The following is a 25,501-nucleotide window of genomic DNA, read 5'->3' as shown; positions in this document are numbered from 1 at the left end:
CACTGCTTGAGGCAAATGATGGTCACACCAGATACTGACTGGTTTTCTGATTTTCCCTACCTTTTTTTAAGGTATCTGTGACCAACAGATGCATATCTGTATTCCCAGTCATGGAAAATCCATAGATTAGGGCCTAATGAATTCATTTAAATTGACTGATTTCCTTATATTTCCTTAACTGTAACTCATTGAAATCTTTGAAATTGTTGCATGTTGCGTTCATGTTTTTTGTTCAGTGTATATGTCGCAAGTGAAAGCCTTGGGTGAAAGCCTCAGACTTAGGAAAAACTTTTATTCTATTAATTTTATTTGACTATATCAAGTCTGTTTTATACCAAGTATACTTTTTTTAAAGAATGTCTTCGGTGGGGTAATTGGTATTCTAAAGAGGTTAATTTTACCTGCAAGATTTATGCTGAGTAATGGAATAAAGTTATATTTATATATTTTTTGTCATTCATTAATCATCCTAAGTATCCACTTAAAGGATCGCTGTAGATCGTGAGTTATTATTTTAATTTTTTCCTATTGTCATTTCATTTTTTTTCCACATTAATTTTATAACCTGAGATTTGTTTTGTATTCTGAAAATAGCAAAGGGGGCATTGAGTTTTCAATATTTGTCAGGTACACTACAATACCAAAAGTATGTGGACACCTGCTCATTGAACATCTCATTCCAAAGTCATGGGCATTAATATGGAGTTTGCTGCTAAAACAGCCTCCACTCTTCTGGGAAGGCTTTCCAGTAGATGTTGAAACATTGCTTGCTTCCTTTCAGCCACGAGCACTGATGTTGGGAGATTAGACCAGGCTCGCAGTCGGCATTCCAATTCATCCCAAAGGTATTTGATGGGGTTGAGGTCAGGGCTCTGTGCAAGCCAGTCAAGTTCTTCCATTCCGGTCTCGACAAACCATTTCTGTATGGACCTCACTTTGTGCACGGAGGCATTGTCATGCTGAAACAGGAAAGGGCCTTCTCCAAACTGTTGCCACAAAGTTAGAAGCACAGAATCTTCTAGAATGTAATTGTATGCTGTAGCGTTAAGATTGCTCTTCACTGGAACTAAGGGGGTCGAGCCCGAACCATGAAAAACAGCCACAGACCATTATCCTCCTCCACCAAACTTTACAGCTGGCACTATGCATTCGGACAGATAGCGTTCTCCTGGCATCCGCCAAACACAGATTTGTCCATTGGACTGCCAGATGGTGAAGCGTGATTCATCAGTACAGAGAATGTGTTTCTACTGCTCTAACTTCAAATGGCGGCAAGCTTTACACCACTCCAGCCGACGCTTTGCATTGTGCACGGTGATCTTAGGCTTGTGTACGGCTGCTCGGCCATGGAAACCCATTTCATGAAGCTCCCAAAGAACAGCTCTTGTGCTGACGTTGCTTCCAGATGCAGTTTGGAACTCGGTAGTGAGTGTTGCAACCGAGGATAGATGATATTTACGGCATTCACACTTCAGCACTCGGCGGTCCCGTTCTGTGAGCCCTACTACTTTGTGGCTGAGCCGGTGTTGCTCCTAGATGTTTCCACTTCACATTAACAGCACTTATAGTTGATTGGGGCAGCTCTAGCAGGGCAGAAATTTGACGAACTGACTTGTTAGAAAGGTGGCATCCTATGAAGTTGCAAGTCACTGAGCTCTTCAGTAAGGCCATTCTACTGCCAATGTTTGGCTATGGAGATTGCATGATGGTGTGCTTGATTTTATACAACTGTCAGCAGTGGGTGTGGCAATAATAGCCTAATCCACTCATTTGAAGGTGGTGTCCACATTCTTTTGTATACACAATTGAAGTCGGAAGTTTCCATACACTTAGGTTGGAGTCATTAAAACTAGTTTTTCAACCACTCCACAAATTTCTTGTTAGCATACTATAGTTTTGGCAAGTCGGTTAGGACATCTACTTTGTGCATGACACAAGTCATTTTACCAACAATTGTTTACAGACAGATTATTTCACTTCTAATTCACTGTATTACAATTCCAGTGGGTCAGAAGTTGACATACACTAAGTTGACTGTGCCTTTAAACAGCTTGGAAAATTCCAGAAAAGGATGTCATGGCTTTAGATGCTTCTGATAGGCTAATTGACATCATTTGAGTCAATTGGAGGTTTACCTGTGAATGTATTTCAAGGCCAACCTTCAAACTCAGTGCCTCATTTCTTGACATCATGTGAAAATCAAAAGAAATCAGCCAAGACCTCAGAAAAAATGTGTAGACCTCCACAAATCTGGTTCATCCTTGGGAGCAATTGCCAAACGCCTGAAGGTACCATGTTCATCTGTACAAACAGTAGTATGCAAGTATAAATACCATGGGACCACTCAGCCGCAATACTGCTCAGGAAGGAGACGCGTTCTGTCTCCTAGAGATGAATGTACTTTGGTGCGAAAAGTACCAATCAATCCCAGAACAACAGAAAAGGAACTTGTGAAGATGCTGGAGGAAACAGGTACAAAAGTATCTATAGCCACAGTAAAACGAGTCCTATTTATCGACATAACCTGAAAGGCCGCTCAGCAAGGAAGAAGAAGCCACTGCTCCAAAACCACTATAAAAAATCCAGACTACGGTTTGCAACTGCATATGGGGACAAAGATTGTGCTTTTTGGAGAAATGTCCTCTGGTCTGATGAAACAAAAATGGAACTGTTTGGCCTTAATGACCATCGTTATGTTTGGAGGAAAAAGGGGGAAGCTTGCAAGCCGAAGAACACCATCCCAACCGTGAAGCATGGGGGTGGCAGCATCATGTTGTGGGGGTGCTTTGCTGCAGGAGGGATTGGTGCTGGTGCACTTCACACAAAATAGATGGCATCATGAGGGGGGAAAATTATGTGGATATATTGAAGCAACATCTCAAGACCTCAGTCAGGAAGTTAAAGCTTGGTCGCAAATGGGTCTTCCAAATGGACAATGAGCTCAAGCATACTTCCAAAGTGTGGCAAAATGGCTTAAGGACAACAAAGTCAAGGTATTGGAGTGGCAATCACAAAGCCCTTACCTAAATCCTATAGAAAATTTGAGGGCAGAACTGAAAAAGCTTGCAAGGAGGCCTAAAAACCTGATTCCGTTACACCAACTCTGTCAGGAGGTATGGGCAATAATTCACCCAATTTATTGTGGGAAGCATGTGGAAGGCTACCCAAAACGTTTGACCCAAGTTAAACAATTTAAAGGCAATGCTAGCAAATACTAATTGAGTGTATGTAAACTTCTGACCCACTGGGAATGTGATGAAAGAAATACAACTGAAATGAATCATTCTCTCTACTATTTTTATGACATTTCACATTCTTAAAATGAAGTGGTGATCCTAGCTGACCTAGGACAGGGAAGTTTTACTTGGATTAAATGTCAGGAATTGTGACAAACTGAGTTAAAATTTATTTGGCTAAGGTGTATGTAAACTTCTGACTTCAACTGTATATCAGGACATCTTCTGCTACTACTTTTTCTGCGTTCAACTAATGTCAGGGTTGTATCTGGAACTTCATATTGAAGATAGAAATATAATGAATAGAGAATACAATGTTCTATACTATTCCAATCTATCTGACAGTCATATTGTATCTACACAAAACATTTCTATCCAAACATTCTTTAAATGTCCTTTCTCCTGAATTTCCATTGCCCCAGGTGTACATTATCAAGTCAAACCAAATAACCAATGATATTTTGTACATATAAATGTAAATAAATTGTGATGCTCAGCTATTGTATGACTCTCAATATGCCACTGAAAAGGTTGAAAGCTGCAATAAATGTATGATACCTGAAAATACAATATAATATACAATATAAATATATAAAATGTACATTTAAGAAAATGCAAACAGCAAGTTGGATGTTTAGCAAAAACAACTTCAAACCTCTTTGTCCATCTGAGGGTAAGTGTTCTTGTTTCAGAAACACACTATACCATCTTTAAAGGGATAGTTTACTCCGAATACAAAACTAACATGATTTTCCACCTACCTTAGCTGTAGTTATTTTTGAAGGAATATTTACTTACCTTTCCTCACTTAATAAGTCATATGTCTTTACTGTTAGCATTCTCAGTAACAGTAACATTAAATTGTTCCCATGTTTCCCCGACTGTGAATCTGTCTAAGGTGTTCCTAATGTTTGTACACTCAGTGTATACCCATTGATATACACCATAAGCCCCCAGTTTGTGTCTCAGGAAAAAAAGAAAGCTTTGGGAGGGAAAATGCATTCAAAGTCAACTGAAGTTCTTGAACTTAAACACACCCTGGCTTTGTTAGACCAGGGATCAAATACAAATGGCTTATTACCTGTGCATTAATTAATATTACTCCAAATGAGGGAAGACTATGAAAAAACACCCCATATGTTTATCCAGATAAAAGCAAGTTAAAGTCGATTGATGCACTGGTGTGTAAATCTAAGTTACCTAACAAAAAATAATAATAAGCTAGAGATATCTTTTTTTTTTTCTCCATTGAATGGGTTTCAATCCACTTTTATTTGCCAGTGTCACACTTCCGCATCTGCGGTGAAAGGTGGCAGAGCTTGGGTGTTTGTCAGACCATCAGACATCGCGAAAATGGGTCTTCTCACGAAAACATCTGTAGTAACATCTGTATCGTCCGAACGGTTTGACCTACAAACTAATGTGGAAAGGGGAGATTCTCACAAACAGGATGGTGTTCTCCGTTTTTCACAAGTGTCATGGAAACCGGTACCAGTTTTAAAAATGAATTGAAGTATGGAGGGAGTTTTGTGCCTACCCCAAAAAAGGGGTTAAATATGTGTAAAATAAATACTAAAATAATCCTGAGCTTTCTTATATGTCCTAGATATAGGACAGACAATACAAAACCTTGTTACTTGTGATTCATTTTTTTACTGTATTTTTTCCCATCCCCCCTCCCCACCCCCAACATCTTAGACTCTAGAGAATGAATGCAGAGTTTTCTATGATTCTACATTGTCTTTAGCCAAAATAATTGAATTTCGCTGCCAGGTTCGGATGTAGGACCTAGCCATTCTTCATTTAACTCACAATGTCTTTAAATATAGTGCACTTTTCCTGTTTCATAGTAGACAAGTTTAAGGATACTGGTTCATGGCCACTAATGGCCAACAGCCATTCAAATACAGATTGACCCCAACCCTAGTGGGCACAGAATGAAATTCAGACAAGGCCAATGTTGTACCCAGTATTATGTCACTAGAGGACGCTCTAGACTAGGAATTAATATTTCTTGGTAAGAAGTTTCAACAGACACTTTTCCAATAACTATTTAGCCATTAGCTTATCACCCATGTCAAAATAATGAAGATAGTAAAATATAAAACCTGGTGTTCAAGAAGCTGGCCATGATTGTCTGCTATAAATCACAAAACGAAAACATTTAGTCAAATGTACAGTACACTACCGTTCAAAAGTTTGGGGTCACTTAGAAATGTCCTTGTTTTTGAAAGAAAAGCATCCATTAAAATAACATAAAATTGATCAGAAATACAGTGTAGACATTTTTAATGTTGTAAATTACTATTTTAGCTGGAAACCGCAGATTTTTAATGAATATCTACATTGGCGTGCAGAGGCCCATTTTCAGCAACCATCACTCCTGTTTTCTTGTGTTCGCTAATCCAAGTTTATAATTTTAAAAGGCTAATTGGTCATTAGAAAACCCTTTTGGAATTATGTTAGCACAGCTGAAAACTGTTGTCCTGATTAAGGAAACAATAAAACTGACCTCCTTTAGACAAGTTGAGTATCTGGAGCATCAGCATTTGTGGGTTCGATTACAGGCTCAAAATGGCCAGAAACAAAGAACTTTCTTCTGAAACTCATCAATCTATTCTTGTCCTGAGAAATTGAAGGCTATTCCTTGAGAGATATTGCCAAGAAACTGATGATATCGTACAACACTGTGTACTACTCCCTTCACAGAACAGCGCAAACTGGCTCTAACAGAATACAAAAAGTGGGAGGCTTCGGTGCACAACTGAGCAAGAGGACAAGTACATTAGAGTGTCTAGTTTGAGAAACAGAGGCCTCACAAGTCCTCAACTGGTAGTTTCATTAAATATTATCCGCAAAACAGGCGACTCCAGGATGCTGGCCTTCTAGTAGTGTGAATTCGTGATTTTGGTGCTTGCAAATTAATGTGTGCACGGTAATCATTTATTACTGTATACATTTAACATTTACATTTAAGTCATTTAGCAGACGCTCTTATCCAGAGCGACTTACAAATTGGTGCGTTCACCTTAAGACATCCAGTGGAACAGCCACTTTACAATAGTGCATCTAAATCTTTTAAGGGGGGTGAGAAGGATTACTTTATCCTATCCTAGGTATTCCTGAAAGAGGTGGGGTTTCAGGTGTCTCCGGAAGGTGGTGATTGACTCCGCTGTCCTGGCGTCGTGAGGGAGTTTGTTCCACCATTGGGGGGCCAGAGCAGCGAACAGTTTTGACTGGGCTGCGCGGGAACTGTACTTCCTCAGTGGTAGGGAGGCGAGCAGGCCAGAGGTGGATGAACGCAGTGCCCTTGTTTGGGTGTAGGGCCTGATCAGAGCCTGGAGGTACTGAGGTGCCGTTCCCCTCACAGCTCCGTAGGCAAGCACCATGGTCTTGTATACATCAGCATATTGGCTCACTAATTTGACAAGCAACAAAATAATGATTCCACAATTGTAACGAGTTATATTTTTATGAGTTAAAACTGTTTATCAACGACTTATCAACAACATGCTAACTAAAAATGTTTATAGACTAGGATAAGCCCTAACAACCACCTTAGGGTACCCCTTAGGATAAAGTGTTGCTGTGGCATCTAACATTGATTGCAGCCATGAGCCACCTTTGAATGGAGTTCATATGGCTTTATAAACACAATAAAAGGGTCTTGACCTTTCATTCCATGTCTTACAATCAAATTCACTTCAAAAGGCACACACACTTTAAAAAAAGTGTTGTGTATCTTACAACATTTACAACAAAAACCTAATCTGAGCATAGCAGTGATTCACAGTTGTTATCTTATTTTTCAGAACTTGACACATCCATTCTGCAGTGTCTTGCTGTGCACACATTGAACACTGTCACTGTGCATCTCAAGGGTTCCCCTTTCTTGATGGTCTTAGGCTGGTCAGTGGAGCTGGTGTCTGTTTTGTCCATGATGGATGTGATTCTGATGGAACTAGGGTAGTGCTTTTAGAGCTAATGCTTTTTTTGTAAGCAAATGCACATAATCTGAAGTGTGGTGGCCTACAAAAACCAGAAAAACTACATGAGATCTTGTTTCTTTAAACCAGAAACGGAAGAGGAAGCGAGACACCCTACTTTTTTCTGGTTCAATGAAAGTCGATGAACTAAATAGACCAGACCCAGCTGCTTTGCATTGGTGTCTACGGGTTAAGTAGATCGGAACTGACAATTTTTTTCTAATGGTCAACAGCCTGAGTGAACTTCACATTTCCACCATCTTTGACCATATTATACACACCACCTCTGAGAAGCCAGCAAGAAAAAGCAAGACCTAGCAAGAATAAGACCGTGACCTCTGCGATTTCCTTTCAAAATAAAAGTCCTGCAATGAAGATGGTGTAAAATAAAACAAATGGTCAACATTTTTTTACATTTTATTTGAAAATGTTAGCAGATTTAGATTTTTTTTAGTTAATAGCCTTAGTGGCACAATTAATATTATAGCATTGACAATATTGTTTGACTACTAGATAGTTATTATGATAACAACAGTAATACAATAATACAAATAACAGCCACAAAAAAATGTAAAACATACTGCATTTAAGTAGAAGTGCCCCTGAGGATAATGGACCTCCCTTTTTTCCTGCGACACAACATACAGCCAAATATATATATAATTATATTATATATATATTTGCAGCTAGGCCTGCTGCTAGGCCTGCTGTTGAATATATATATATATATGTCCAATATGAAAAACATACTGCATTTAAGCTGATTGGCCGCTGTCTTTCCATTTGGAAAGTATATGTACTCCTGAGTAGACTGGACCCACCTTTTACTTCGACACAACACACAGGCAATTATGTACAGTCCAATAAATGATAGGAGTACATACACAACACATTTTTTAATAAATAAAAAAATCACATAAGATTTATTATAGAAATACATTTAATTATTGTTTGTATGATAATTACTATAAAATATATAGATAATTGTGCACATTTTCCATCATTTTGCCCTATTTATTGATTTATCATCTGAATGAGCTCTACTACAGAAAAGCCAGAGACAGCGAGACACCTCGATGAGACCTGCCTCCCAGACTTTCTCTTCTCGCTTGACTACTCAAGCCATGAACTTTCTAATGACTGTCCATCTCATGATGTTGTGGTGTTGTTTTTCTAAATTACATGTATTTTTGTGTGCTTTGAGATGATATGAAAAGCACTATATAAATTGAATAAATTATTATTATTTATATGGCTAATTCCAAAAATCCGTGAGCAGGAAGTCCCTAGTTATTCTTGCCTGCTTCACAACGGTATACACGCCCTTCTTCGGATATTACATTGCTTTTGCGGAGCTAAATAGGCTGCGGACCGTTATAATGTAGGCTGTCGATCAATTTTTCGATTAGGCTACAGCTAAGAAACCCATTTTGGCCATACGATTGTTTAAGCTATGTTATAATTTCTGGCATTTATTTCAGCATCACAACATGAAGACGGAGGCGTTAGTTTTACCAAACCTCCACGCAGCACCCGGTATGAACCGGTTTGGGTGATGCGCGAACTCGTGGTACTCCCCCCTTTTGACATGCAGTGTATCACAGCATCCGCGCGCCCTCGTTGGTCACACCCCTATGTTAAGTCAAGCATTCTCATCCGCACACATGCCTTGCGAGCCTCCGCAGCATCAGCCTCCTGATTGGACAATAACCCCGGGTACATTCGTTCTCGTCCGGCGCCCCGGGGTTTATTTTAGAACCAATCCAATTGTCTAAAATACACGAACTCGGCCCATTCAGTGTCATGAGCGAGCTAAAACGAATGCACCTATTAATGCACCCGTTGGTTGACAAGCTGCGATTGGTCGGTATGATGACATAAACTCGATTATCATTCTCCATCTATTTTCGGGGAACGCGGACAATTTTGTTGTAAACGAAGCGCGTGCTTGAAGAAATACGCAGAACTGGAAACAAACGTGCACCTTTTCAGCACCCGATCCTCGTGGATAGCCGTACAGGTCCATTCTGCCAACAGCTAATCAATCAGACCAAACAAGCGTGGGTATACAAGCAGCAACCTTCTTTTTTTCGATAATCATACAGCTACCACAATTGTGTTATTCAGCCAAGCGGCTGCCGCGTTCACTGGATAGCAGGCCTAGCTGTTGAATTCGATGAACGGAGGATTCGAAGCAATACTGCACAAGCTTTGTTTGCCCTAAAGGGCTGCAAGTGCAAGGAGCCATAGCTAATACTGCTACAAGTATTGTTTGTAGAAGATAATACATGCTGATATAGATGAGAACGCCCTTATAAACAGTGTTGTGGAGTTACACCGCTTTTGTCTTGTGGTGCTTATGATTCAGCGGGATGTTGGATCGGATGGGACCAGGAATAACGGCCTGCAAATGAAGGGACGCAAGTAGAAATCGAGTAATTAGTCGACTCCATTTAAACGAACAGACTCAATCGTGGTATTTGCTTTTCCCCCTCCACATTGCTTGTTCGTGTAGCTGCACTCTATTGTGTGAGCATCTTTATTATTCCCTTCGCTCTGACCAGGATCCTGCTCGCTCGCCCGCCGCCCCCTCGGCCACAGCTGTGTATTAACTCCAATTTTTTTAATCGGCACGACACAGTTCGATATAAACATGTGTTCTCGAGTTTGGTTTGTGACCGACCGGCGTATCCATCAGGAGTATCCGCAAGTTCAGATCCTTCGGGCTCTGAAACAGCGATGCTCCGAGGAGGATGTTGAATTCCGCTCTCTTCTCATGGACCAAATCGTGCTCACCATCAGCGAGGGACAATTAGGCAAGTATCACTAGATTTGAAGTTGTACATGCACTACCGTAAGACAATAGTCATCATATAGTTATATATACGATTTACTGTTTTGAATTGGGGTTGAATCGTGTATTTTTGTTGTCTATTATTGGATGTGTTTCAGTGTTACGTTAGTGTATCCACTATCCAAGTTTTGCAGTAGACGGTATTGTTCAGCAAGCAGCACACACACAGCTTCCCAGCGCGAGCTGCTGGTTAGCTAGCTAACAGTGTGACGGTGACCGCCTAACCCAGTTTCCAGACAGCCTTGAGTTGTCACTCACACAGGGATACTGAATGAATGATGCCAAGGCAAAACAATAGCTACATGGAATAGCTACTTTATCAAATAGGAAATATGCGTAGGAGTAAACACTGCGATAATATTGGCTATATACAAAGCCTCAACTCCACGATACCAAATCCGGAGGTGAGATGTACAGTACTTTGCTAGCTACATAGCTATCTATGTACAGTAGGCCGTAGAATAATTGGCCAGCTAACGTTATGCTAGATAGTTGTTGTGAACGGCGCATCGCAATACAAAGAGAGTGGCTAGCTAGCATTGTAGGCTAGGGCTATACAGGCTATTCTTCATGGGCCAGCAAAGCATTGCTAACTCTCCCGAATTAAACGGAAGCATTTAAGCTGTAACTTTAGCAGAGGACGTAGTGCACTTTTCAATTATTTGTAATTAGCTAAGTGACGTTTGTAGTGGGTTTAGCTAGCTTGATTGTTTAATTCTTAGCTGCCTTCTCTTTTGTCATGCACGAGCCAACAATTGCTAATAAATAGTAGAAATTGGGTTTGTTACGAGGCATTTGCATGCAGGGACAACAGAGGCATCATAACACAGACTGGAGCGCTGGTGGAACAAGTAAAACAATAGTTACAAGTTTATCACTTTAACTGATAATAAAACAAACTATTGGGCATCATTAATATAAGCAGTTTAGCATACACAAACTAATTTATGCTTTTATTCTTTGAATTTTGGGGCTCCCGAATGGTGCAGCGGTCTAAGGCACTGCATCTAAGTGCTAGAGGTGTCACTACAGACCCTGGTTTGATCCCGGGCTGTATCACAACCGACCATGATCGGGAGTCCTATAGGGCGGCACACAATTGACTTGCCTAGTTAAATAAATAATAAAATAAATGTGTTTTAGGTGAACAATGTGGAAAGGTAAATGGGTGGAGTCTTTTTGGACAAGAATATTAGAATCCTTGTCCAAAAAACGGGCTTTAATTGTCATATCCTGGGTTGGTTGATTCAATGAGCTTTGTTTGATTTGTAGCTATGAAGGTTCATATTGGAAGAACAAGAGACCCTTGGAATTTTGTAGTGAGACATGAGCTTGGGAGGGGGGCATTTAGCTCAATGAAGTGGCAGGCTGTTTTATAGCACATCTTACATGTTGGCATTGACTGGAGAGGGGGAGGGGGCAAGCTGACTCAGACCTGGAGGTGGGGAGGGGGAGCTGTCTCTTTGAAATGTGGCAGTGAGATTGGGAACGGCATCCAAATCCAGAAGCCTTTTCTTCACCTGTAATGGAGCACGTCCAATCTGTTAACCAGTGTACTCTCTCCTAATCCTCCACGTAGGCTACGTGTCGATTGTGCTACTCTACAACAGTTTAAACGAGATAGGCTAACGATGTACACAACCTACATCACTTATCTTACAAAAATGGTGTTAAAGTCAAAACTACTCAGTTTGTCCTTGGCCCATGCTCTTCGCAAGGAGTCAGACACCCACTTCAACAATGGCCTAATTGGTAGATAGTCTTCAATGCTGGATAATCTGTGAGAAACCCAGGAGGAAGGGAGGGTAGAACTATTGGCCTAGATAGGTAGGTAAATAGACAGCTGTCTAGGTTAGCCAGAGCTACAACTGGAGCAGGGTTGTGTCCTGTAGGGCCTGCCCTCTAATCCCAGCTGGCCCCAGATCTACATATATGGCTTTAGTCGTTAGTGTTGACATCACAGATTAACGGCCATTGGAGAGTTTGGCCATAATGGCAGCTTTAGGTCACACTAAACCATTTTTCGCACTAAGCCATTCAACCAATTCCATCAACCCTGTGAAACCCACAGTTCAGGTGGATCATTATGAGATTATTATAAAACTAAATTAAGTAGCAGAGAGAACAGTCTGCGGCTTGGGTGGCTGGAAACTTTGACAATGTTTTGGGCCTTCCTCTGACACTGACGTTGATAACGGCAGACTCTGGCCTTGACCCCACTGTCCTAGGGTGTCTCAGGGGGAGTTGGGATATGCAAAAAAACACATTTCCAAATAGGACAAATATTTGGAAATGGTACATATAGAAGCACCCACCAAATTATTATTATTATTATTATGTCCACTGCCAAACGCAATGGTCATCCAAAGGAATCTCACATCCCATGATTCAGAAATAAAGAGTTGTGCACGAGGAAGACAGGTTATGAATTGATTAATGATTATTTGGCCTTCCTTGTGGAGGCCACATAAACACACTTGTCAATGCTAGACAAATATAACATGTCCATAATATTATAGAAAAGGCAATAGGACATGATCTCATGAGCGATGGCCAATTTAACACATTGTGATTTTCCACCAGCAGTCATATGATGTGAGACAAGATGCATCATTAATAGACTAAGTATGGAATTCCCTATCTTTCTTTAATCCTAATCTTGGCATCGAACACTGAGGAAAGACTCCCAATTGACGAACTATGCTGAACTATAACAGCTTTCCCATGTGGGCATATGAACACTTCTGCTTTTGACAAGGCCGTTTTAACTCAATTGTTTTAGCTTAAACTAAAATAATTTGATAAATAGGAATAGCCTATTTCCCAAGACATTGTCAGCTGTAAAATCTTGTATTCAATGAAGGACAAACGTGCCTTGGAAATGGCAAAGAGCAATGTGTGAGGAAACATCAAGTCGCCTGAAGAATAGGTTCAGCTGGTTTTTAGAAGGGAACAGAGAAGTCAGTGTAGGATTTCACCTCTTTTTATTAGCCTATGGCTGAAGTTGAATGGATAATTCACTTGTCTCCCAATATAATGTCAGCATTCGGCTGTATTTAGCTTGGATAATGATCCCCATTTTCTGTATTTGGAAGTGAAATGCTTAGATTATAGGTTGATATGTGTTTAATCCTTCCTTTATAAACAGATATAGAAAGAAATAAGCTACTTTCATGTTATCTTTTTGTTTACAACACTTTTAGCCGATTTAATAAAGTGTTGAAGGGTATACTAAGGTCGTATGCTAATTGACATGGCAGGTCAGGGAGAGATTATCAGTTTTTATGAGTTTCTTTTTTTTAATCTCGTGATGTAATAACGCCCTGGCGGTCAAAAGACTGATAATTCCTCTCCCACTGTAGCGAGCTGTGTCACGACAACTCATTTGCTTGCTCTCAAGTGATGGGAAAAGGTGCATTTGCATATTAGGACTCTGTATTTGGCAAAGCAGTTTACATAGTTCTAGATAGATATGAGGCCGCAGGGGCATTAATGGTTATTATACCAAGGGAAACACTCACTACCTCATGGATGCTGTCCTCTCCAATCGCATAGGCGAAGCCGTCCCTGTGTGTCACAAAACACATCTTAATGTCACTTCAAATCCTGCCTAAGAACACATGAGGCGTTGTTGTCAATACCAACCAGTTAGGATTGAAACCTGGCCCATGAAATTAAATGACATACACCGTACGCCATCAGCTGATGCATTGGTATGGTATTGGTTGGGTTACATTAGGGATGGGCAATTTTGATGGGGATAGGGGCCACAAAAAAGAGGCTCATGGTTCTGCGTACCCACATCCATACCCCTCCCCTTGCGAGCAAAACAGTTCTACACACTTCCTTTGGTCCAGCTTGATCCTTGCTGACAGGGCCAGCAGCAGCACATTCAGTAGCAGCCTAATCACAGTGTGTGATTGAGGGCGTTTTCAGCTAAATAGACCTGAAGTACAATAAATAACCTCCTATAGCACATATTGTGATAAAGAACATCAACTGAGATGTTGATTATTATTGGAGATGAGTGAATCACATAGTAGTTCTAACAAGAGACAGACTCTTGCAAGGAATAACTCAATGGGTTATTCTCTAAATGATTGTATACAATTGCTTAATAGGCCCAGTCCCTACACATTTGAAATGCACCAATGCATGGTAATTTCTCACATAAACATTGCAAAAATCCACACACCATCTGACAACAGCTGAAAATCACAGTTTAATGTGTGTGTGTGTGTTTGTGTCGGCTACGTGGCTACGTGGCTGTATTGTCACTAGACAAGACAGACCAGTGTCCAGCCAGCCAGTCACCCACCCTTTCCCCAGAGGAAGTGGTGCCCGCCTGGCCCGTGCCAATGCTGTGGCCAGGGCTGGCAAAGCTCGTTGAGTGTTGGCATGTCAGCCCAGCCGTATTGTGACATCACGGCGGAATGCACAGAATGCCAGAGCGGGATGGGAGCCCCCCACTCAGCAGTTATGGAGCCAGTCAGCCCTGTCAGACACAACGAAAATAACACACAGTTCAACACCGTGGGGACGGAAGGCCCTGCACACGGAAAGATGACTGGTAGATTAGTTGGCCGTAAACATTTTGTCACTAGAAATTGGAAACACTATATGCCCGAATGGTCCTTCTGCCAAAGGGAATAGAGTGTTATAAGAACATTTTGTAAATGTTTTCAAAATGACTGTCTGATAGTACTATTTTTCCATGTGACCTGTGTAGTTGCCTTGGAAACCGACACAAGTGATGTGGACGCCGAATACTGTCTTGGCCAGTGTCCTTTGATACTTCATTGTAGCATGGCTCGCTCAACGGCTGCACAATCAAACCAGTATGAATGGGGGGGGGGGGGGGGTGCAGTGAGTGAATTCCCCAATTGAATACTGAGAGTGAGAGGAGGGGGGGACAGGCAGGGTTATTCCTAAACAAACACTTTCCACTTCTGACTCATCCCCTGCCACATACATACACTTCTCCCCACCTCCACTGCAGTTCTTTATGCATACATCTCCATCCTTTTCTATTGTCCTGCTGCATTTATCTCTGACCATCGTTTGAACCAAAAATGGACCATCTCCTTCCTTCTGTGACTTCTCAAGCATCAAGAGCCAGTATTTGAGAAGCCTGTCACCTAATTCTTTGTTTGTGTGCCTCCGACACTGTGACCTCTGTCAATCCAGTGTTGACGCTGTCTCTTTAGTGAGCGTAGATCTTAAGATGGCTGAAAAGCTGGTCACAGTGGAGCAAATAGTGAAGCGTCAGTGACAAGCCCCCCTTTTCCCTCCTCTCCTGCCCCTGCTTCTCCTCACGTCCCATCACCCCATTTGTCTCTCCCGCTGAGGTGCTGGGCCAAAGCACCTACTGCAAACCTTGCTGCACAGCACCTCTCCTTTTCATCCCTTCATCGAATGCTGCTCACTTTTTTGCTTTTCTTTCTATTCCATGTTGTGCTATTGCTAACATTTCTCTGCATGTCTCCTTATTGTTGTTTTTACGGAATTAGAATGGTTGATAGTAGGGCTAAATGAACTGTTAGTTGTAGAGGTCGACCGATTATGATATTTCAACGCCGATACCGATTATTGGAGGACCAAAAAAAGCCGGTACGGGTTAATCGGCCAATTTTATTTTTATATATATATATATATATATATATATATTTTTTAAAAATGACAATTACAACAATACTGAATGAACAATGAACACTTATTTTATCTTTATATAATACAGAAATAAAATAAATTTAGGCTCAAATAAATAATGAAACATGCTCAATTTGGTTTAGATAATGCAAAAACAGTGTTGGAGAAGAAAGTAAAAGTGCAATATGTGCCATGTAAAAAAGGTCATGTTTAAGTTCCTTGCTCAGAACATGAGAACATATGAAAGCTGGTGGTTCAATATTCCCAGTTAAGAAGTTTTAGGTTATATATATTATAGGAATTGTGACGTGTCGACTATTTCTCTCTATATCATTTGTATTTCTTATACCTTTGACCATTGAATGTTCTAATAGACACTTTAGTATTGCCAGCCTAATCTCAGGAGTTGATAGGCTTGAAGTCATAAACCGCGTGTGAATCAAGCATGGCTAATAGCTGCTGGCAAACACAGTAAAGTTTGAATGAATGCTTACGAGCCTGCTGCCGTCTACCACCGCTCAGTCAGACTGCTCTATCAAATCATAGACTTAATTTTAATATAATAAACACAGAAATACGAGCCTTTGGTCATGAATTTTTATAAGATAAGTTTAATGCTAGCTAGCAACTTACCTTGGCTCCTTGCTGCACTCGCGTAACCGGTGGTCAGCCTGCCACGCAGTTTCCTCGTGGAATGCAATGTAATCGGCAATAATCGGCATCCAAGAATGCAGATTACCGATTTGTTATGAACACTTGAAATCGGCCTTAATAAATCGGCCATGTTAAAATCTCACAGTGAGAATGTAACCTTGAGCATAACAACGTTCAAACACGCAAACTATGTCAATATAAATACACATGTATGCAATCTATAGATAGCTATTTATAGCCGCTCTCTTGTAGATTTTGCACCAAATTTGTTTAAAGTATATCAGAGAATAGGTGCTGGTAGCACCTCTTGCGTGTATGATTGTAGAAAGCTCTTATGTGTATTTAGGTTCAGTCAATCTCCCAGGCTTAAGACTGGCTACATGAGTTATAAAACATGTTTGCAGGGTTGGTTCTGCATAGCTTGTTGAAATTGGGTGTTCTGGTGCCGCTCAGGCATTTTAAGGTATTTACTATAGATCTGATAGCTGAGAGATGTAGATGGTATCTATGATTGTGTTTTAGATTTTTATGTATTTTAATTAACTGTTGTTTGTATTCTAATGTGTAAAATGCTGGGCATTTGTCTCAATGGGACTCCCTGTTGAAATAAAGGTACAATTAATGTGCTTATACCTTCCTATATTGGGAGAAAGCACTGAACTTTAAGCTGTATTAAGTATACTGCTGGGGATCTGTGCTCCTCTGGGGGCGATGACTCTTGGCCTTGAGGTCAGAGAAGTTGGCAGTGCCACAGGGAGCATGTGGATGTGAGCAGGGTGTGATCTGAGTGAGTGACACGGGCCGGACCCAGTCCAACTGAAGCACTAACACCACTAGGCTACCCTGCCTGGACCCACACCTCTGCTACACAGGACCAGCTCAGAGCTCACACATCCAGAGCAGCTCGATAATGACTGGCCCTGCGTCATTATCAAACACAGCAGGATCCACTCACAACTTGTCTAGGCCTACGTGTTGGTGCTGTGGGAACAGATTTCTGGGGTTGTTTGCGGGATGCTAATGTGACACGGGAGGGACTGGTGGCACGAACATTCTAAACAGACGCTATTTTTAGGTTGTCTGGTTGTTGTGTGATACATGCAAGCCACTGTAGCTACCAGAGTTGCTCTGCAAAATGTTATCAATGAAATATGTTCTCTTGACATTAGTGAAAGTGTAGACTGTTCATATGATTAATCAATAATATCCAATGATGTCTATATGAAACGACCATAAAAATTAAATTAATAGCCAGGGCTTTTATTTACTTAAATCATTGAACACAATAGGCGCTTATTAGAGACAGGCTTCTATTTGAGCTAGGCATCTATTTCTTTAATGTGCACAGTTTTTACTAATTTGCGTAGTTAATTGTTTAATTCCAGCCTTCACTTCCAGCATTTTAATACATTTCTTCATTTCGTGCACTAATGTGTTATCATTTACACGCGGTCATGTTTCTTTTGTATTAGTATGCCTCTAATAAAAAATATCAAACTTTTCTTGACCATAATTATTCTCCTCTTTGACTGTACATTTTTTGTCAAATCTTACTTCAAATCAAAATGTATTTGTCACATACAAGGTGTTTAGCAGATGTTGTTGCGGGTGTAGCGAAATGCTTGTGATATTAGTTCCGACAATGCAGCAATATCTAACAAGTAATACCTAACAATTTCACAACAAATACCAAATACACACTAATCTAAGTAAAGGAATGGAATTCAGAATATATAAATCTATGGATGAGCAATGTCAGAGCGGCATAGACTAAGATACAGTAGATAGTATAGAATACAGTATATATATATATGAGATGAGTAATGTAAGATATGTGACCACAAAAGGGCGATCATCTGATTTCTAGGGTTCCGTACTTCCGAAGTTGTTGACGGTTTTTGTGCTTGCAAGTTAGCTAGCCGTTCTCAGCTGTTAGCAGCTAATGGCTAGCAGTTCTTACTGGCGATTAAAAACAGACAATTTTTTTTTTTTTAAGTCATTACTGAATTAAACCTTGTTTATTTGAAACAGTCTTTTATTTGATGAAAAGTGTGCCGATGCCCGGCTAATAAAAAGGGACAATTTGAGACTGCATTTCATTTAAATCTTTACTGTACGTGAAATGTGACATTCGGAATATTTCACGCTAAAAACCTATTTTGTCTCTCTCTCCTCTCACTCATTCCCTCTCCAGGTCTGCGGGTCGAGCAGGAGGTGGTGACGTCCTACCCTCAGGTGGCGGTGGTGCGAGTCCCCACCCCCTGGGTGCAGTCGGACAGCGACATCACAGTGCTACGCCACCTGGAAAAGATGGGCTGCCGGCTGGTCAACCGGCCCCAGGCCATCCTCAACTGCGTCAACAAGTTCTGGACCTTCCAGGAGCTGGCCGGCCATGGGGTCCCACTCCCTGACACCTTCTCCTACGGTGAGCTACTAAGCTTGGTCATATTATTCCTGATTCCTGAGCTTAGAAAATCCAGTGTATTAAGGGCAGGGACAATGAATTCGGTGTATTCTTGTATTGGATATATGCCAATCATGCTTTTGAATGCACTTGAGTTGGTCTGAGAGTGTCTTTACAAAGTTCTACAACCAGGATTAACTTAAGTCACCCAAGAGACCGGAGTCTGGTCGAGTGGGTAAAGTATGAAACACACCGAGAATCTCACTGCTGATAGACTGCAGAAAAGTACTTCTCACAGTGGGAGGCGTTCCTTCTCTTGCTTGAACAAAAGCGGTACCTGCTGTGGGCCGACCCGGTAGAGACGAACCTAGCAAGGCTCGTCAGTGGCCAAAAACTTGACTTTGATCCAATCAGAGAGCACAAACCCCACTTGGGGTAGCCAAAAAAATAAAATGAGAAAAGAGGGCATTTTCTCCGTAAATCCATGGTGAACCAGTCACACTTCATATGCAATGTAGGCTATGGGATGGGAAGTGCACAGACCCAATGCGCACAACACTAAATACTTCCTCCAAGCTAGCTAACCACTTAAGCACTCCTTAGCTAGCTAGCCATAGCCACGTGAAGTAGGGGTGCTGAGGGTGCTACTGCACCCCCTGACAAATCATTATAAATGAAGGAAAAACATATTTCTTTAAAAAAAAGTAGGCCACTGGGCCTTTATTAGCCCGCCCCCAAATGTCTCAGCACCCCTCTTCACACGGCCATGTAGCTAGCAAATATGCTAACACTAGTTGATCTTAAGTATGCATCATAAAAGAAAAAGCATTTGACCCATCCAGTCCCCTCTGTCATCATCACTTTCTCAAACACTCTAAAAAATATATTTGTCACATTTTGCCTGGAATCTCTGACTTCTCTACTTTGGACAAAGCAGGATGTGGAATAATACAGGCAGGTAACGAGGCCTGTACGCCAAAACCACACTCGCTGTGTTTTTATTTTGTTTTAAGACTAAACCAAAGCAGAGATGAAAGGTGTATTTTAATATATTTAGTGCCACTGCAGAAATCTCTTTGTATTTTGGTGAGGGCAACCTAACACTCCTCAGACTACAAAGAGGCCGGAGTGTTTATGTAACACGCCCCTCCACCAACCATCATGACTTGGACAATAAAAAAATCCCTCCCTGCTGCCCCTAACCTCCTCTGGCTCTCCTGCCGTAACAGCCGGTGACGTGGTAGAGCTGGGCCTGACATTTGCTGCTGCTCTCTTTCACTCTGTCTCACAGCAGAGTGTGGACGTGTGCTTTTTGGAGAAGGCATGTGCAGGGCAGCTCACATCTGGTCTTCTGTCAAAACGCCAGACCACAGACAGAGAGCACCCAAAAATTGCAGTGTTCAATATTCCACATTAGTTCAGGCCCAGACAGCAAAACTAAACAGATTTTGCTCTCCAGATGGCGTTTAAATGTCCGAAATTGTTCTGCTGGTCAATTGAATTCGACGTATTACTAGATATAGTCATATGAAAAGTCAGAGACGGCAGAACAACCAAGTATTAAAAGGATACGTCGGTATTTTGGATAATTTCCTATTTACGGAGAGAAAGACTAACTCGTGGATACCATTGTTATGTGTATGAGTGCAAGTTGAAGGTAGCATATCGTTATTTTAGCGCAATTGCTGGAAGTCTATGGATATCTACTAGCTATCTTCTCTTAAAAGCAGGGAAATTAGAACTTTGTACTCTAAGCATATATGAAATTGTAGTATTTTTTAATTATAGTTATTTATTTTTGGAACTATTTTCTCCTAACTACGCATTTTATTAATCCGCTGTGACGGTGGGCGCAAGGATGGGCTGTGTGTGAGCTGGCCAGCTGAGACGTCGGGACTGCGGCAGTTCTGAACAAGTTTGCTAGCTAGATATCAAGTAGGCAACGTGTGAGAAGAGAACGTCAATTGTAAAACCCACAGAAGAACGAGTACATCAACAGTCCAAAACTATAGTTTTACCTCGCAGCCATGACTGTGAATATTGTTGACACTGCTGGAAGTATTTTCACGCTATTGGCTAGTTTACGTTACCTTGACAGCTAGCTAGCACATGTAGTAGAGTGTGGTGAGACTTGGGTTACTACCATCACTAGTCCAATACTGAAAATGGTTTGTGGGTGTGTTGTAACAGCTTGCAATAACAAAAGGAAGTGGTCGGCTATAATCTTTCAAACTTCCATTGAATAATCCGGACTAATTTAAACTATGGCTAGTTGCCGTGAATATAGACAACGCTGACCAAGGACCTCAGAAAGGTTGTAGCTAGTTTGCTCTTGACATTTTTTTAGAGGATGAACTGACGAGCCATAAGATGAGACGTTTCCTGACGCATACAGTGGTCATTCTACGCACGCCAGAACAAAGTAGAATGGGGTAAGTGTGATGATGATCTAACAGTATCTGATTGATTAAGTAGGAGCTAGCTGTTCTCATGATAAAATGTGATAGGCCTGTCAATTGTCTTGTAGATAAACTGTCCATGTCATCCATTACATTTAATGGAATGCCCTCCTCTCAAAGCCAAAGTATAGCTGAGTACAACAAAACAACTTAAAATTCACAAAACTATGTGATGTCCTTTCATTATTAAAACTTGTGTGGTGCCATTATTTTAATTTTTATTCAAATTGATTTAAACACTTTCCACCTAATTATACAATTTCCACATGCTTTAGAAACAAATAAATTGGCTTGACTTTATGGTGTTAGCTATGTAATAGGTGACAGCATGCCACAATAACAAAACAGCTATTATGGCTTTCTTCAAGTGTGTTCTCGTTTGCTTATGAATACCAACATTTCCTGTACCCTTTTCCTTTATTTTTCACTAAAGTTGAGATAGATGACGTGCCTGCTGTGGACTGTCCACAAGGAACGGACTCCATGTCTGCTGAAGTAACATCGCATTCAGAACCAGAATAGAGGACAAGCCTCAACAGTTGTTGGTAAGTACTCAAAATATGCCATCAATGCCTGGGGCGACAGGGTAGCCTAGTGGTTAGAGTGTTGGACTAGTAACCGAGACTGCAGAAAAGTAACATTTAAAAAAAATATTGGGATGGTAATCATTGGCCTGTCCAGACAGATTTATTCTAACAAAAGGACAGGTAGCCCCTCCAGAATAGTTTGGTTGATTTGGGGAAAGTGGGGTGTTTCTCTGGGGGATTGTGCTCCCTTTCAAGTGTGCTCAGAGGCTCCCCTTTTCTAGTGTGCTCCGGCCTGACTACACGACATGTCCGACGGCCTGACTACACGACATGACCAAAAGTATGTGGACACCTGCTCGTCAAAAGTTTAATTCCAAAATCATGGGTGTTAATATGGAGTTTGTTCCCTCTTTGATGCTATAACAGCCTCCACTCTTCTGGGAAGGCTTTCCACTAGATGAGGGAACATTGCTGCGGGGACTTGCTTCCATTCAGCCACCAGAGCATTAGTGAGGTCAGGCACTGATGTTGGGTGATTAGGCCCGGCTAGCAGTCGGCGTTCCAATTCATCCCAAAGGTGTTTGATGGGGTTGAGGTCAGGGCTCTGTGCAGTCAAGTTCTTCCACACCGATCTCGACAAACCATTGTCATGCTGAAACAGGAAAATGCCTTCCCCAAACTGTTGCCACAAAGTTAGAAGAACAGAATCGTCTAGAATGTGCTTGTATGCTGTAGCTTTAAGATATTTAAGATATAAAGTGGCTGTTCCACTGGATGTCTTAAGGTGAACGCACCAATTTGTAAGTCGCTCTGGATAAGAGCGTCTGCTAAATGACTTAAATGTAAATGTAATATCCCTTCACTGGAACAAATGTGGCCTAGCCCGAACCTTGAAAAACAGCCCCAGACCATTATTCCTCCTCCAAACTTTACAGGTGGCACTATGCATTCGGGCAGGTAGCGTCCTGGCATCCGCCAAACCCATATTTGTCCGTCGGACTGCCAGATGGTGAAACGTGATTCATCACTTCCACTGCTCCAGCTGGCGCTTGGCATTGCACGGGGTGATCTTAGGCTTGTGTGCGGCTGCTTGGCCATGAAAACTCATTTCATGAAGATCCCGACGAACAGTTCTTGTGCTGACGTTGCTTCCAGAGGCAGTTTGGAACTCTGTAGCGAGTGTTGTAACCGAGGACTAACACACTTTTTTTACGCACTACGAGCTTTAGCACTTGGCGGTCCCGTTCTGTGATCTTGTATGGCCTACCACTTTGCGCCTGAGCCAATGGTTGCTCCTAGACGTTTCCACTTCACAATAACAGCACTTACAGTTGACTGGAGAAGCTCTAGCAGGGCAGAAATTTGACGGTTCCATGTTGAAAGTCACTGAGCTCTTCAGTAAGGCCATTTTCCTGCCAATGTTTGTCTATGGAGATTGCATGGCTGTGTGCTCGATTTTTATACACCTTTCAGCAACGGGTGTGGCTGAAATAGCCGAATCCACTAATAAGGGGTGTCCACATACTTTTGTATATGTAGTGGATATATACTACATCAATCACTACACTAACCTGATCAACTGCATCCAGCCTGATTGCAATGTAGCAAAGCAAGATGTGTCCCATATGTTATTTTTATATGTATGACAACTTCCTTGTGTTTAGATTGTATTCACTGGTTTATAGTCTTCTCTTGCCTCATTTCAGGCACTCCAAGATCCAACGTTGTCTACCCAAAACAATCAAAAGAGTGGATTGCGCGGCTGATATATCAACCCACCGCTCAAAGATTCAGGGATGACCTGATGGAGAGCATCCTGCAGAGACGAATGGACAAATACTTGGAGCCCAAATCCTGTGGAAAAGGCTGTCGTTTGGCTGCCAACATAACCCCATGCAAAAACCCAGCAAGGAGGAGGTCATTACTGTTATCTCCATTAGCTATTCTTCCTTGGGTCCACACAAACACAACAAGTAACAAAACACTTAGCTCTGATGGACAATTGCAGCACACACATCAAGATTCAAGTACACTTGGGGCTATTCTGACACCCCCAACTGACATGGTCCTCCGTGCACTACTACCTAATACACTTATTGTAACATCATTTGTTAGCCTCTGGTCATTAGCTGTCTGCATCTTTAATGGGGAAAAAATCCATTCACTTTAGACTACCGTTATGCCTACTTTGTACCATCTATTTTATTGTATATTTACTTTTTATTGCTGTGAATTGTGTGAATGTCTTGTCTATACTGTGTATTGTATATTATGTGCAGTGATCTGTATTGTGTTGTATAAAATAAATAATTGCCAGTTCATCGATTGTCATGTTATTACATAGGTCTTTACCTTTAATATTCAAATGTTACTGAAACATTGACTTGACTCCTATATTTCATTCACACAACTCTTACTGTAATGACTCACTTATAGTAGATATTAACTAAATGGCATTTATTACAGTGATTTGACAGAATTGGAACAAAATAAGTTGTACTGGTTCAAACAGCATTTATTAAAGCGATTTGTCTAAATTAGATTGGCAATATGTGTCTGTGAAGCTAAATCATTACATCCTCTTTCTTCTTGAATCCCATGTAGACTCATGTGGGCGAGGGATATTTGAGGCGAATGGCAGAAAGAACACGTGAATGCATGACTTCTGGTCCCAGTCTATAGCCCTTCAGTGCCTACTCCAACACCAGTTGATATGCAACCAGCCTGTATTGACTAAGAACAACTAAGTTGTTATGTGTGAGTAGCTAGAGCCAAATAATTTAATAACAGGAAACAATTTAATTTGATCAGAATGAAATTATAAAACAAAAGTTAATAGATCTTTTATATTTTGTTACTGTGTGCTGGGACAAGCAAGAGTATTGTCACTTACTCAATAGACAGCTTTCCATTTGGTCCAGCATGTATGGGCTACTTTTTCCAGTTTATTTTTGGGACCGAAGAATCCAGGTTTGATGAAAGCATAAAAGTCCTTGCGGTTTGTTAGTCTCTGGGTGCGCCGCTCTCTTCGCTGTAGATACACTACATGATCAAAAGTATGTGGACACCTGGTCTTCGAACATCTCATTCAAAAATCATGGACATTAATGTGGAGTTGGTCCCCCCCATTTTGCTGTTATAACAGCCTCCACTTTTCAGGAAAGGCTTTCCACTAGATGTTGGAACATTGCTGCGGGGACTTTCTTCCATTCAGCCACGAGCATTAGTGAGGTCGGGCACTGATGATGTGCAATTAGGCCTGGCTAGCAGTCGACGTTCCAATTCATCTCAATAGTATTTGATGGGGTTGAGGTCAGGACTCTGCAAGGCAGTCAAGTTCTTCTAAACTGATCTCGACAAACCATTTCTGTATGGACCTCACTTTCTGCACTGGGGCATTGTCATGCTGAAACAGGAAAGGGCCTTCCCCAAACTGTTGCCACAAAGTTGGAAGCACAGAATCGTCTAGAATGTCATTGTATGCTGTAGCATTAAGATTTCCCTTAACGGGAACTAAGGGGCCTAGCGCAAACCATGAAAAACGGTACCAGACCATTATTCCTCCTCTTCCAAATGTATAGTCTGCACTATGAATTGGGGCAGGTAGCGTTCTGCTGGCTTCCGCCAAGCCCAGATTCGTCCGTTGGACTGCCAGATGAAGCGCGATTCATCACTCCAGAGAACGCGTTTCCACCACTCAGGCCGATGCTTGGCATTTTGCATGGTGATCTT

The 25,501-nt window shown here is 41.3% G+C and overlaps 1 protein-coding gene and 1 long non-coding RNA gene across 2 annotated transcripts in view; both read left to right on the top strand.

Moving 5' to 3' along the window:
• Window positions 1–8,605: 8,605 nt before the first annotated feature.
• Window positions 8,606–25,501, top strand: part of LOC115102623 (beta-citrylglutamate synthase B-like) — a 37,304-nt gene continuing 20,408 nt past the window's right edge. Inside the window, exons 1-2 of the mRNA XM_029622756.2 lie at window positions 8,606–10,038; window positions 18,574–18,804. Coding sequence (XP_029478616.1) covers window positions 9,876–10,038; window positions 18,574–18,804 — 394 coding nt within the window. The 5' untranslated portion in view covers window positions 8,606–9,875. The remainder of the gene's footprint in view (window positions 10,039–18,573; window positions 18,805–25,501) is intronic.
• On the top strand, window positions 21,222–24,088 carry LOC115102624 (uncharacterized). Its single transcript, XR_003859468.2, has 2 exons — window positions 21,222–21,787; window positions 23,476–24,088. It is a non-coding gene; the product is annotated as an uncharacterized LOC115102624 (long non-coding RNA).

Source organism: Oncorhynchus nerka, linkage group LG20, assembly GCF_034236695.1.
Source record: "Oncorhynchus nerka isolate Pitt River linkage group LG20, Oner_Uvic_2.0, whole genome shotgun sequence".
Lineage (NCBI taxonomy): Eukaryota > Metazoa > Chordata > Actinopteri > Salmoniformes > Salmonidae > Oncorhynchus > Oncorhynchus nerka.
Note: the sequence above shows the minus strand (reverse complement) of the source record. Positions and strands in the feature narration are given on the sequence as shown.